Source organism: Aulonocara stuartgranti, assembly GCF_965226115.1.
Source record: "Aulonocara stuartgranti genome assembly, chromosome: 4".
NCBI lineage: Eukaryota > Metazoa > Chordata > Actinopteri > Cichliformes > Cichlidae > Aulonocara > Aulonocara stuartgranti.
In genome coordinates, this window is record NC_138942.1 from 24,254,392 (window position 1) to 24,269,246 (window position 14,855).

At 41.8% G+C, this 14,855-nt stretch overlaps 2 protein-coding genes across 3 annotated transcripts; both read left to right on the forward strand.

Annotated features, from left to right (window-relative positions):
* Positions 1–51: 51 nt before the first annotated feature.
* On the forward strand, positions 52–5,396 carry LOC309704485 (uncharacterized protein). Its single transcript, XM_082529659.1, has 4 exons — positions 52–554; positions 692–760; positions 3,032–3,324; positions 4,257–5,396. Exons 1-4 carry the CDS (start codon positions 335–337, stop codon positions 5,142–5,144), a joined length of 1,470 nt encoding a protein of 489 aa, XP_082385785.1. The 5' UTR covers positions 52–334; the 3' UTR covers positions 5,145–5,396.
* A 943-nt stretch (positions 5,397–6,339) lies between these two features.
* On the forward strand, positions 6,340–13,804 carry LOC309704584 (GTPase IMAP family member 7-like). 2 transcript variants are annotated; one of them, XR_014276290.1, is made up of 3 exons: positions 6,340–6,565; positions 8,740–10,222; positions 13,171–13,804. XR_014276290.1 is itself a non-coding variant. In XM_082529825.1 (2 exons), exons 1-2 carry the CDS (start codon positions 6,508–6,510, stop codon positions 9,693–9,695), a joined length of 1,014 nt encoding a protein of 337 aa, XP_082385951.1. In that variant the 5' UTR covers positions 6,340–6,507; the 3' UTR covers positions 9,696–10,507. The 2 variants fall into 2 exon arrangements, 1 of the variants encoding a protein (XP_082385951.1); XM_082529825.1 differs by lacking the exon at positions 13,171–13,804 and having other exon boundaries at positions 8,740–10,507.
* The last annotated feature ends 1,051 nt before the right edge of the window (positions 13,805–14,855 follow it).

Sequence of the window (14,855 nt, forward strand, 5' to 3'; positions counted from 1 at the left end):
CGGTCAGCTGACGTCACCATCACGGTTGCCAGCAGCAAATCCTTGCTGAGAGCTGCGCAGCCGCTCTGCGCATCCGTCGGCTGAGCTGAGGTGGTCAGCGCAGCCATTTCCGTGCCCCTCACGGAAAAACATGCAGGGGGTGGCATTTGTCCATCACGCTCACAGCTAAATCAGTCATGACTTTGGCTGCACGACTTCACGCTGAAGTCTGCATCATCGATTAACAGCCGAGATCTCCAAACTTTCTCCTCAATTCAACGCCTGCGCAGACAATACAAGCTCTCTCCCTTCAGCTCCTGCTCCTTTTCCCTTTTTTTCTGTTTCTGTGTCAGCCATGGAGGGAGATCTGCAAGGAGGCAGCAACCACGTCGCAGCGCTGCATGTGAAAACTGAAGCGGTGGATGAAAATGCATCTGCGCTGCTTTTGGGCAGGCAGGAGTCGCCTGCGCCCTGCGGAGATACCGCATGCAGAGGAGGAGGAGGGGAACAGACTGCAGAGGAGCTGGCTGACACAGAGCTGCAAGCTGCCACGACAACTACTCCTGTACTACTGTGTGAGTGCTCACCTGAGATGATTTATGGCCATTCGGCCTCGTTTATTTGCTTCCTTTTTTGTTTTGTTTTCTTAATGGCCACTCAGAATCTGTTGCTTTTCAGTAGATTATGTAGCTTTTATCTGCTCTGTCATCAGACCCTGTTAGCACAGAGCGTTTCTTCACCACATCTGGGGATGGAAAAACATACCTGAAGATAGCTCCAGGTAAGTAAGATTCAAAGTGAGAGGAGAGCACCAGCAAGAATGTAACAAAACACATAACCTGACTGACCGAAGTCTTTCTGGCAGAAGTAATAACTGGCAACACTTGCGTACATTAACCTCTTTTAATAATTCATATAAAATGATGATATGATGTATCCGCACATATACACATTAAATCTCATGACTGTTAAAAGGAATTTGAATAACCTAAAAATTCAAACATGTCATTTTTTAATCATTTGCATAGAAATGCTATTACACAGGGTGCATCGAAAAGAAAAGGCTATACTTTTATGCAAGTAATGGCTGAATATAAACTTACAGTGTGCACAAGTGCTCAATAAGTCCCCCCGTGGATACACAGCATATGTCAAACTCATCCCATGAGCATGTCTGGAGTCACTGCAGCCACTACGTGTTTCTTTAGGTGAATGATTGTGGAATTAAAGCATTTTGAAATTGGCTGCTGGTCTGGAGGTGGGCATATTAAGCACTTGTCAACATTGTAAATTTTGTGTATATAACTTTACATTTGCATTTTAAAATTTACTGGAAGCTTCTATGTCTAATAGTTTAAAAAAAACATATAGCCTTCTGAAATCAGATGATTCTTTTTGATACACCATGTATTTTGTGCCTATTTCATGCACCTGAAAAAGTCCACAAAAACTAGGGTTCAAGTCTTAGCCATTCAGTTCTTATCCTTCACAATTAATAAAGTTTCTGCATCACTGGGATTGTGTGTGTTTTGATCAGATTTGATGGGCATCTGTTGGGGTGTTTGATAGCTCATCAAATGTTGCTAAATTCTGACTCTGGCTGTTGAAACTAACCCCCGCACACGTCAAACCAACGACAAGAGGGAAAACAGAAATGTTGAAAATCTCTCACTAGGAATTACAGATGCAGAAAATGCAGTTTTTCTGTATCTGCAAATACAGTTGTGGTCATAGGTTTACATCCACTCATCAACCTACACAGGATCAAACATTACATATGGGCTCAAATATTTACACACACCCCCACTAATGTCTCTTTGCAACTTGCACCTCGACCAGCCATCAACAAGCTTCTGACATATTCCTGGCTGGATATTTGACCAGTCTTCTTTGCAGAATTGGTAGAATTCATTTAAATCTGTTGGTTTCGTGGCACAGACTCAGCTTCTAAGTGTTGTCCACAGAAGTTCAGCAGGGTTGAGGTCGGGGCTTTGGGAAGGTCATCCCAGAAGCTTAATGTTTGTCTACTGTATCTATTCCAAAACCAGTTTATCTGTGTGCCTGGGATCATTGTCCAGTTGGAACATTCAACTGGGTCCAAGTTTCAACTGTATGTTCAAACTTGGACAGAACTGGAGATTCTATTTTCAGGTTTTACCTCAAATCCTGATTTACCCCTGGTAGCAAAACAGCCCCAGAGTCAGAATCTACCAGCACTATGCTTGGCAGCTAGCACAGGGCTCTTAGATTTCAAAGCCTCACCTTTACTCCTCCAAACATACCTGATTGTGGCTCAATCTTTGTCTCGTCTGGCAACGAAGCTTTTCTCCAGAAGACATTTGGATTGTCCATGTGGGCAGCTGCAAATTTCAGATAAGCTTGAAGGTGCGGATTTTTGACCAGATGCTTTTATCTTGGTCGGCACCCTCTCAGTCCATGGCAATGTGAAACTCGTTTCACTGTGGACAGTGATGCTGGTGTGTGAGCACTGGTTGTTCCTGGATTGTTCCTAAACATCCTGACCACTTTTCTCTCATTTGAGGTTGACAGTTTGGGTCTTTTTCCAGACCTTAGCAAAGTGCTGACACATCCAAATAACTCACACTTATGTACAGTATTTGGTATCTGTACATAAGTGTCTTGTATTGTTCAAACCTGTGAGTGCTATCAAACAAATCCTTTTCATGACGGCAAAGGGAAACTACCAGTTATAGTCAGTCACTAATAGCTTTCTCAAGCTTTATAGAATTTTCACTTATTAAAAGAATTAATTGAGTATATTTATATATTTGCACATGTATGTTTACTACTGACTGTGTGTTTTAGATGTTTTAGATAAAATCCAAAATAAATTCAAACTTGTGCAGTAAGTCTACCCTGGAAAAGCAGTTCAAAGAAATCATTAAAATTCCAGAATTACCAGGATATTCACGCCCATGATGAGTGGATCTAAACATTTGATAACAACTGTATGCATATACGATTTTCCCCAGTTTAACCCATTTATCTTACATATGAAGTGACACCACAAGTGGCTTTCTTTCTCCCCCAGCTTCAGTAATGCCCCCTGCTCCTTCCGAGAAGACGCTTTGCTCTGGCTCGGATTTCTCTTCCAAAGCCGTTCTGTGTCTGATTGAGGCCGTCGGGCGTCGCTGGGGTCTCTATGAGACTCGGGAACGCTCGCAGCTCTTCCAGAGTGTCCAAGAGGAGATGGCCTCCAAGGGGCACATACTGCCTGTTGAGAAAATCCGTCGCAAGTGGAACAACCTCATTGTGACATACAAGAGGGTTAAAGACCGCAGCCGGGAGACGGGACATGCTAAGACGTCTTGGGAGTTCTTTGATGTGAGTCTAACGGGAAGACAAACCTGGGGATAAAAAATAGTTGCTGACATTAAGTACTGATTTAAGTAAACCTCACAGCTGGACATACTATAGAGTGAGACGCTTGAAATTTCCAGTTGTAGAAATGTGAATTTCCCCTCAGGACAAATGTAACTGACCTCAAACGCAGCCACCAATAATCATCATCCACTCAGAGTTTAACAGCTGCACTCTGCATCTGTGGATAATGTGTGTGTGTGTGTGTGTCTATATATATATATAAAAATTGTGCAGAAAGAAGAAACGGCTGCTTTATATATTTTGGAAGGTGTGGTCGATGTAGAGTACAGGCCTAGTCTATCTTACAAAATTCAAAACTCAGGGTTACTGGCTAGAAATCAGAAGCATTCTTCTGCTGTTGGCGATATACCACCAGCTATAACATTATAACCACTTGCCTAATATTGTTTTTTTCCCCTTTTGCTGCCAAAACATCCCTGACCATGGGCTCCACTAGACCTCTCAGACCAGGGCACCTTCTGGTCTGTGGCCACGCAGCCCCATATGCAACAAACTGTGATGCACTGTGTATTCTGACACCTTTCTATCAGAATTAGTATTAACTTTTTTTTGCAATTGGAGCTACAGTAGCTCATCTGTTGGATCAGACCACATGGGCCCAGCTTTCGTTCCCGGCCTGATCAGTCCCCCTTGGCTGCCCATGACCCTGTCACCCCCAAATCCTTACTCTTCTTGTACAGGGATGTTTAATCTGAACAACTGTGAGGAAGTACAGCAGAAATAACTAGGATTATAACATAAAGTAACAAGGTTTAAGACAGCATACGGTTACATTGTTAACTGGTATTTGTAAGTCATGGATTACAATGCTGTTTGATGTATTCATTGGTGTACTTTCTCCATATCTCTGTGTGTGTCTTGTTCCACTCTAGTTGATGGACGCCACCCTCTGCGACACCATTGGCACTCAGATCGTCAACAACAAACGAAACAAAGGCGGCAGCACGGTTTCTACACTGCCTGCTCCTTTGGCTAAGATCGCTGCAAAGCCCCTGCAGCTTGCACAGCCGACGTCCACCATCATCCGTCCTAGCAGTGACTTTGCTGCTGTTGCTGGTGCTGGTGCTGGTGGTGTGGACTCAGTAAGTCTGGGCTCCAGTGCTGGCAGCGCTGCCAGTACGTCGGTGACTGCAGCGACCATTAGCTCAGCTAATGCTCCAGACCACAAGCCCCTGATCGTCCTCAATGGTGACATTGTTACTACCAGTATTCACCCAGCCACCATTGTGCCGGCTCCTTCTTTTATCACCTCGCCTTGTTTTACAGAAACAGCCACCACATCCCCTTCCCTCATCTCCGCCAGTAACACAGACCTCAACACACTGGGCTACACGAGCCGCAAAGCTCCATCCATCTCATCAGGTGTCATCCCTTTTCGCCTGAGTACAACATCGCTCACCCAAAGCCAGAATCTCCTCGGCCTCTCCTCTTCATTCCCCCTCACGTCCTCCTGCCTCACTTCCTCTGCTGCCACCTCTTTGTCTACAACAACTGTGTCTGGAACTGAAGGACAGAACCAGAAGGCGAAAGCGGAGCAAGGCGGCTGCACTATGTTCCAGGAGATTCTGAAGCGACAGGAGGAGCAGGCCTACCTCGATCGAGTGGCTCGCCGCAGGGTTGAAGCCAGAGAGAAGAGGCACGAGAGGAGGGAGGTGCGAATGTCCGAGTCCCTAGGAAGGATAGCCACGGCCCTGGAGCTGCTCTCCTCCAAACAGGACACAGTCATCGCCCTCCTACAGAGGCTGGCTGATCGGAAATAATCTACAGTGAAAGCCTGGAAAGTAGAATCTCCTGACGTTGTTTTTCCCCCACCTGAGATCCTCCTTATGAAGCTCTCATGCACTATAACGCTACTTTAATGAGCATAATTTAATATAAATTTGAATTTGACGAACTCTTAACTAAATAACAGACAAGCGCAAAGGTGAGTCATTGTTCTGTGCTTTTAAATTGTTGTGCTTTGTAAATATGTTAGTTTGCTTCACTGACATCAAATAAAAAGATTCTTTGGATATGCACCTTAAAGCTGTGGTCATTTGAACACTTTGTCCCCAGATTGCAAGAATAAAACACAGATTAACTACTAAAAAGTTGCAATAAACTTTCAACCATTAAAATATTATCAAGGCTAAGAAAATCCCCCAAAATTTATTTAATAAAGAATCTTTAATCACAAAAAGGTTTTACCTTCATGAATGAATAAATGACTGAGAGCCAGGCTTTGGATTATTTTGGATAACGAGTATAATGTTCAGATAAGTATTACTGTTAAAACTACAATATTTCATTGAAACGTAGCTGAAAAATGAACCATTTACTTGATGTACTCTCAAAATACTACATAGGTCCAGTGTTTGAGTAAGTGTAGCTGATTAATTTTCATTGCTGAAAGTAAATACGCACATTTTAAAATACTTTCATTTTACATTTTGTTAAAGGGGGACGTTTTATGAAGCATTAAAGTATACTGACCACTAGATGGCGCGCTGAGACCGTTCATTGTATTGCTTCTCAAACTTTTAAAGCGCAATTGTCTTAACACACTTTAGGCGGTTCGTGTGTTAACACACGTGTGTTTTAGTGATATAAAAATCGCAGTATCCTTAAATGTAATAGTTTAATTGCTTCCTCGTTGCATTGCTTCTCAGCCTCACCATAAAATACCAACGAATCAAAGTCTACTTCTCAGTCAAAATGAAAGTAATGATATTCTATTTGAAATCATAACTTTATTCCACATTAAGCTCTTATGCAAGAAATCATCAACCCCTTACACCATAAAGGTGTGTCCCATCCAGTGACTCTCTATAAGATGCAGGTAGAGTGCCAAGTTCAGAGGTTTATTTAAAACATTTGAAATAGTCTTGGCTCGAAACAGGTAGAAAAAATAATAATGTCCTGCAGAGCGGCCGATTGTCGCTGCTGACCTAATTATTCAGCGTATGTGGACTTGACTGTAACTTGGTGGATGCGGTATTCTCGTAGTGCAGCCAGTATGTGACTTGGCTGTAGAGCCCCACCCTCAGTTTAAAACAGAAAGCACCGAGGAAGTTGTGATGAAAGAAGCTTCACCTAACAGACTTTGAGTTTTGAATTTTGGTGATACTTCTGTCTTCGTCCACCATGAGCACTCAGGCCGCTGACAGCATACCTGGTCCAGCAGAAAGTGAGCAGGAGCAGGGTCAGTATGAAATATGGAAATGCTGCTGAGTTAAAAGTTTTTAGTTTAATGTTTTTCTGTTTAGTTTTTTGTATGTTTTTTTGCCCCTGTGGGTGTCGTTGGACGGCGTTTCCTTCTTACTGTCACAGCGTGCTCTTAATCACGTGTCTTCCTTTGTTCAACTGACACATGTAGAAAGAAAAAGAGAGCAGTGTGAGTCATAGTGGTGCCTTAGCTGAGCTGTTGGCTACTGCAGTTTATCGGGCTTATTTCAGATGTTTGAAGATTGAAGCCATTCTCTAAAATATAAGCTTCCAATGTGGGGAAACAAAACCACAGAACTTTTATAATGTTTTTTACAGTACTTTCATAAAAAAACAAAAACAAACAAGATTGCAGTGACTATTTTTATCTGCCTTCTTCCTGTAAGTGTGTGTGTGTGTGTGTGTGTGTGTGTGTGTGTGTGTGTGTGTGTGTTTAACTAACACACAAACACTGAGTTAGCAAACAGTGATTTTGAGAAGTGCACTTTTAGCCTCTAATGTTGATGCAATGTTCATTTAATGTCTGCATCTCGTTTCTCGTGCTCCTTATTCCCACCTATCTGCTCGTTAGAGTCTTTGTATCTTTATAATAAAGGCTTCTCTTTACTTTTGTCTGTGTTGTCTGCCGCTGTGTTCTGCTCATCTCACTCTACATCACAGCTAAACCAATCACTGATTGCAAATCTAACTGTACATCACAAAACCAAGAGACTCTTCATTTCCAAGGGTGGAATGATTGTACATCTTTAATGACCTAAAAACAAACAAAGAGTTAGGTGTACAAGTCTGATTTTCTTTGGGATTTTCTCCAATCCACACAGGGTGAAAAGTGTACATATCTTTGGAACAAAGGCGTCGTTTTACTTTTGTCTGCTTTGCCTGCATCTGCATCCTGCTTATATACCTAAATATTTGACCCTGTGTGAAAAGGATACATAGAAACTGAAATATATACATACACTCAGTGATATTTGGTTAAATGACTCTGAGCAAGTTGCACTTCAATCAGAGACTTTCAGTCGCCAACAACAAGACTGTGCTTAAAACCCGGTTCTTTGCCAACAAACCAAATAAATTTAATAACCAGCTCTGAAAAGAAGAGCGGTCAAACATTCAGCCGGAATACTTATTGATACTTGTTGATGACTACCAAAAGTTTCTGGTTGAGGTGCAACTTGTTAAGAAAAGATTAGCAGGCATGTACCTTTATATTTGACCCTGTATGTAAACTTTTGACCCTGTGCAGATTCAAGAAAATCCAAACGAAATTCAACTTTAAATATGTATGCTGTACAATCATTTCACCTTGGAGAAAGAACAATTAAAAAAACAGTTAAATGCCCCCAAATTACCATGATATTCATGCCCACGATGAGTGAATATAAACTTCTAATCACAGCTGTAAATAAGAGTTCTCTTTATGCCTTTTATATGAGAGGATAGGGCATGAACGTACAGCTGGTTGTTATATATAACTAAAAATTTTCAAGCTCTCACATTTTGTAACATATTTACCTTGATAGTTTTAGGTCACTTTTTGAGTCTCTTTTCTATTCTCTAAATGAACTTTGACTTTCGCCGTACACGTCTCGGCTTGGCCACCTGGAGCCTGTTGTCTCTTGGATCTCTGCTCAGTAGCGAATCTGTTGCCAAAAAGCTACCAAGTTATGGAAAATAACCAGAAAAATATCAGTATAACATGACTGAAATTAGTAGTTAAATTTCGTAATAGCAATTTCTGCAGTAAAAGAATCATTAATGCCTGGATCATTTTGGTTAATCATACAAAATTCTATTTTTTGAAAACGTAAGATAAGAAAAAATATTTCAACAGGCATATAAAAACACAACAAACCACAAATGGTAACATGAGACAACATACCGTGTATTACTTTACTTTTCTTTTTTCTTTTCTTTTTGTTATATTCATCAACAAATGCTATCCAAAATGCTTTGCATTTGCCACAATGTAAGAACATAATAAAAAAGTTCATACTGTTTGTGCCCTGGGATGCAACAGTCTGGGCTAATATGTGAAAGCCACGAATTTCTACAAATAAACAATAATAATATCAGAAGTCAGAATGAAGGGCACAACGACTTTCATGAACTCTGAATAGTGTTTAAAAATGCTTTTTGTTGGGTTGACAGAGCCGTTGAGGATCATGCTTCTTGGAAAATGTGGTGTAGGCAAGAGCTCGAGTGGGAACACCATCCTCAATAAAATGGTGTTCTGTTCAGAGATGAAGCTGGCCAGCATCACTGTTCACTGTGAAAAAGAGTCCGCGGTGGTTGGAGATGTACCTGTTGATGTGATTGACACACCTGGGCTTTTCGAGAAGGGAAGCAACAAGGAGGACATCATCCGAGAGATTCTTCAACGCCTGAAACTCCAGGAACCAGGACCCCACGTCTTTGCATATGTTATTCCTTTAGGAAGGCTGACTCAGGAAGACCAAGACACCCACACGCTGATTGAAGCAAAGTTTGGCCCAAGAGTGTGGGACTACACCATCGTGCTGTTCACCCACGGGGATCGCCTGGAAGACAAAACAATAAACAACATCATTACTGAGAGTGACGAGAACCTCCGCAACTTCATACGCAAGTGTAGCGGTGGCTTCCACGTCTTCAACAACAAAACCCCGGAGGACCAGAAGCAGGTCACAACTTTTATGGAGAAGATCGAGACCCTGGTGGCCCTGAATGGAGGTAGTTACTACAAGACAGAGCTGTATCCTGAGAAGGAGAGGAAAATCAGAAAAAGACAGGAAAGCATCCTTGCAGAGAGAGATGAAGAAATCAGCAAAAAGGAGGGAAATCTGAGGGAGCATTACAAGGATGAAGAGCTAAAGAAGATGAAGACAAAGCTGTGGAGAAAAGAGGAGGAAAGGGCAAGAAAAGATGCAGAGGGGGAGTTGTGCAGCAAGTCCTACCTCATGAAGAGCATCCTGTTACTGGCTGTATTGTGTCTACTGTTATGTTGCAATCTTGGGGTAGCAGCTAAATGGCTTTGTGTTATAGGAATCATTTTGATTGTGGTGTCTTTTAAGATTTTTCCAATTATTCCAGGAAAAATACCAGGTCTTTCTAAGAAAAAGAAATAGATGAGCTTTTACTGTGTTAGTGATTTATCATTCAAATGTGTGACAGATGATATATCGAAGTGATTTAATTAACAAAAATAATTTTCATACATATTTGTCTGTCCATAGTTAGAAAATATAGTCATCTGATATCATCTCATTGATCTCATATTTAATCAGATAACAGAACTGTAAAAATGCTAATGAAAACAATATTTAAAGTACTACACAAAAGTCTCGGCCGACCACTTTTTCTTTATATTTTACTAGGAAAAAAAGTAAATGCAAGGATATGCGGACATATACATGGAAATACAATACAGAGTTTTAAAATCAATATTTGGTACGACCACCTTTTTTCTTCGACACAGTCTGAACTCTCTTATGCAGCTTTGTTCTCATTTCTTTAAGTAGTCTTCAGGAATAGTTCTGCAGGCTTCTTGAAGAATGTTTAAAGCTGTCTTTGGATGCTGACCGCTTTTTGTTCTGCTCTTTGTGAAGATGATCTCACACTGCTTCAACAATGTTGAGGTCCAGACTCTAGGGAGGTGAGTCCATGACTGATAGTGTTTTATTGGGCTTTTCTATCCGGGTATGCTTTTTCTGGCTATACTTTTATTCAAGTAATGGCTGAATATAAACTTACAGTGTGCACAAGTGCTCAATAAGTCCCCCCGTGGATACACAGCATATGCCAAACTCATCCCATGAGCATGTCTGGAGTCACTGCAGCCACTACGTGTTTCTTTAGGTGAATGATTGTGGAATTAAAGCATTTTGAAATTGGATGCTGGTCTGGAGGTGGGCATATTAAGCACTTGTCAACATTGTAAATTTTGTGTATATAACTTTACATTTGCATTTTAAAATTTACTGGAAGCTTCTATTCAATTCAATTCAATTTTATTTATATAGCGCCAAATCACAACATAAGGCGCTTCATAGATACAGAGAAAAACCCAACAATCATATGACCCCCTATGACCAAGCACTTTGGCGACAGTGGGAAGGAAAAACTCCCTTTTAACAGGAAGAAACCTCCGGCAGAACCAGGCTCAGGGAGGGGCGGGGCCATCTGCTGCGACCGGTTGGGGTGAGAGAAGGAAGACAGGATAAAAGACATGCTGTGGAAGAGAGACAGAGATTAATAACAGATATGATTCAATGCAGAGAGGTCTGTTAATACATAGTGAGCGAGAAAGGTGACTGGAAAGGAAAAACTCAATGCATCATGGGAATCCCCCGGCAGCCTATGTGTTTTGCAGCATAACTAAGGGAGGATTCAGGGTCACCTGGTCCAGCCCTAACTATATGCTTTAGCAAAAAGGAAAGTTTTAAGCCTAATCTTGAAAGTAGAGATAGTGTCTGTCTCCCGAATCCAAACTGGAAGCTGGTTCCACAGAAGAGGGGCCTGAAAACTGAAGGCTCTGCCTCCCATTCTACTTTTAAATACTCTAGGAACAACAAGTAGGCCTGCAGAGCAAGAGCGAAGTGCTCTAATAGGGTGATATGGTACTACAAGGTCATTGAGATAAGATGGGGCCTGATTATTTAAGACCTTGTATGTGAGGAGCAGGATTTTGAATTCAATTCTGGATTTAACAGGAAGCCAATGAAGGGAAGCCAAAACAGGAGAAATCTGCTCTCTCTTTCTAGTCCCTGTCAGGACTCTTGCTGCAGCATTTTGGATTAGCTGAAGGCTTTTCAGTGAGTTTTTTGGACATCCTGATAATAATGAATTACAGTAGTTCAGCCTGGAAGTAATAAATGCATGAATAGTTAGCTTCTATGTCTAATAGTTAAAAAAACATATAGCCTTCTGAAATCAGATGATTCTTTTTGATACACCATGTATTTTGTGCCTATTTCATGCACCTGAAAAAGTCCACAAAAACTAGGGTTCAAGTCTTAGCCATTCAGTTCTTATCCTTCACAATTAATAAAGTTTCTGCATCACTGGGATTGTGTGTGTTTTGATCAGATTTGATGGGCATCTGTTGGGGTGTTCGATAGCTCATCAAATGTTGCTAAATTCTGACTCTGGCTGTTGAAACTAACTACCGCACACGTCAAACCAACGACAAGAGGGAAAACAGAAGTGTTGAAAATCTCTCACTAGGAATTACAGATGCAGAAAATGCAGTTTTTCTGTATCTGCAAATACAGTTGTGGTCATAGGTTTACATCCACTCATCAACCTACACAGGATCAAACATTACATATGGGCTCAAATATTTACACACACCCCCACTAATGTCTCTTTGCAACTTGCACCTTGACCAGCCATCAACAAGCTTCTGACATATTCCTGGCTGGATATTTGACCAGTCTTCTTTGCAGAATTGGTAGAATTCATTTAAATCTGTTGGTTTCGTGGCACAGACTCAGCTTCTAAGTGTTGTCCACAGAAGTTCAGCAGGGTTGAGGTCGGGGCTTTGGGAAGGTCATCCCAGAAGCTTAATGTTTGTCTACTGTATCTATTCCAAAACCAGTTTATCTGTGTGCCTGGGATCATTGTCCAGTTGGAACATTCAACTGGGTCCAAGTTTCAACTGTATGTTCAAACTTGGACAGAACTGGAGATTCTATTTTCAGGTTTTACCTCAAATCCTGATTTACCCCTGGTAGCAAAACAGCCCCAGAGTCAGAATCTACCAGCACTATGCTTGACAGCTAGCACAGGGCTCTTAGATTTCAAAGCCTCACCTTTACTCCTCCAAACATACCTGATTGTGGCTCAATCTTTGTCTCGTCTGGCAACGAAGCTTTTCTCCAGAAGACATTTGGATTGTCCATGTGGGCAGCTGCAAATTTCAGATAAGCTTGAAGGTGCGGATTTTTGACCAGATGCTTTTATCTTGGTCGGCACCCTCTCAGTCCATGGCAATGTGAAACTCATTTCACTGTGGACAGTGATGCTGGTGTGTGAGCACTGGTTGTTCCTGGATTGTTCCTAAACATCCTGACCACTTTTCTCTCATTTGAGGTTGACAGTTTGGGTCTTTTTCCAGACCTTAGCAAAGTGCTGACACATCCAAATAACTCACACTTATGCACAGTATTTGGTATCTGTACATAAGTGTCTTGTATTGTTCAAACCTGTGAGTGCTATCAAACAAATCCTTTTCATGACGGCAAAGGGAAACTACCAGTTATAGTCAGTCACTAATAGCTTTCTCAAGCTTTATAGAATTTTCACTTATTAAAAGAATTAATTGAGTATATTTATATATTTGCACCTGTATGTTTACTACTGACTGTGTGTTTTAGATGTTTTAGATAAAATCCAAAATAAATTCAAACTTGTGCAGTAAGTCTACCCTGGAAAAGCAGTTCAAAGAAATCATTAAAATTCCAGAATTACCAGGATATTCCCGCCCATGATGAGTGGATCTAAACATTTGATAACAACTGTATGCATATAAGATTTTCCCCAGTTTAACCCATTTATCTTACATATGAAGTGACACCACAAGTGGCTTTCTTTCTCCCCCAGCTTCAGTAATGCCCCCTGCTCCTTCCGAGAAGACGCTTTGCTCTGGCTCGGATTTCTCTTCCAAAGCCGTTCTGTGTCTGATTGAGGCCGTCGGGCGTCGCTGGGGTCTCTATGAGACTCGGGAACGCTCGCAGCTCTTCCAGAGTGTCCAAGAGGAGATGGCCTCCAAGGGGCACATACTGCCTGTTGAGAAAATCCGTCGCAAGTGGAACAACCTCATTGTGACATACAAGAGGGTTAAAGACCGCAGCCGGGAGACGGGACATGCTAAGACGTCTTGGGAGTATTTCTAAGACATGGATTACAATGCTGTTTGATGTATTCATTGGTGTACTTTCTCCATATCTTTGTGTGTGTCTTGTTCCACTCTAGTTGATGGACGCCACCCTCTGCGACACCATTGGCACTCAGATCGTCAACAACAAACGAAACAAAGGCGGCAGCACGGTTTCTACACTGCCTGCTCCTTTGGCTAAGATCGCTGCAAAGCCCCTGCAGCTCCCACAGCCGACGTCCACCATCATCCGTCCTAGCAGTGACTTTGCTGCTGGTGCTGGTGCTGGTGGTGTGGACTCAGTAAGTCTGGGCTCCAGTGCTGGCACCGCTGCCAGTACGTCGGTGACTGCAGCGACCATTAGCTCAGCTAATGCCCCAGACCTCATTCCACCTCACGTCCTCCTGCCTCACTTCCTCTGCTGCCACCTCTTTGTCTACAACAACTGTGTCTGGAACTGAAGGACAGAACCAGAAGGCGAAAGCGGAGCAAGGCGGCTGCACTATGTTCCAGGAGATTCTGAAGCGACAGGAGGAGCAGGCCTACCTCGATCGAGTGGCTCGCCGCAGGGTTGAAGCCAGAGAGAAGAGGCGCGAGAGGAGGGAGGTGCGAATGTCCGAGTCCCTAGGAAGGATAGCCACGGCCCTGGAGCTGCTCTCCTCCAAACAGGACACAGTCATCGCCCTCCTACAGAGGCTGGCTGATCGGAAATAATCTACAGTGAAAGCCTGGAAAGTAGAATCTCCTGACCTTGTTTTTCCCCCACCTGAGATCCTCCTTATGAAGCTCTCATGCACTATAACGCTACTTTAATGAGCATAATTTAATATAAGTTTGAATTTGACGAACTCTTAACTAAATAACAGACAAGCGCAAAGGTGAGTCATTGTTCCGTGCTTTTAAATTGTTGTGCTTTGTAAATATGTTAGTTTGCTTCACTAACATCAAATAAAAAGATTCTTTGGATATGCACCATAAAGCTGTGGTCATTTGAACACTTTGTCCCCAGATTACAAGAATAAAACACAGATTAACTACTAAAAAGTTGCAATAAACTTTCATGCAATCAAATCAACCATTAAAATATTATCAAGGCTAAGAAAATCCCCCCAAATTTATTTAATAAAGAATCTTAAATGACAACAAGGTTTTATCTTCATAAGCAGGGCTCTGAATCATCCCTGTTACTTTTCATTTTTAGGTTTTAACAGGAAATCCTCATGAGTGACCTAACAGATAATCTCAGGTTCCATGTAGGCTTGTAGGATATTAACTGTATGTGTCTTAAAAGCAAATGTTATGATCACAGAGTCAACCCTAAAATAAAGTACAAGCCAATAAGATTAGTTGCATCCTGTTAATGTTTGTTGAGGATTTGGAGACAAAATTCATTTATTCAATTCAATTTTAT

What these genes read in the sequence shown, in the direction of transcription:
- LOC309704485 (XM_082529659.1), top strand. Translation starts at nt 335, where the DNA reads ATGGAGGGAGATCTGCAAGGAGGCAGCAACCACGTCGCAGCGCTGCAT. An exon ending in ATACCTGAAGATAGCTCCAG is followed by an intron (nt 761 to 3,031) that starts GTAAGTAAGATT and finishes TTTCTCCCCCAG; the next exon opens with CTTCAGTAATGCCCCCTGCT. An exon ending in CGTCTTGGGAGTTCTTTGAT is followed by an intron (nt 3,325 to 4,256) that starts GTGAGTCTAACG and finishes GTTCCACTCTAG; the next exon opens with TTGATGGACGCCACCCTCTG.
- LOC309704584 (XM_082529825.1), top strand. Translation starts at nt 6,508, where the DNA reads ATGAGCACTCAGGCCGCTGACAGCATACCTGGTCCAGCAGAAAGTGAG. An exon ending in AGAAAGTGAGCAGGAGCAGG is followed by an intron (nt 6,566 to 8,739) that starts GTCAGTATGAAA and finishes TTGGGTTGACAG; the next exon opens with AGCCGTTGAGGATCATGCTT.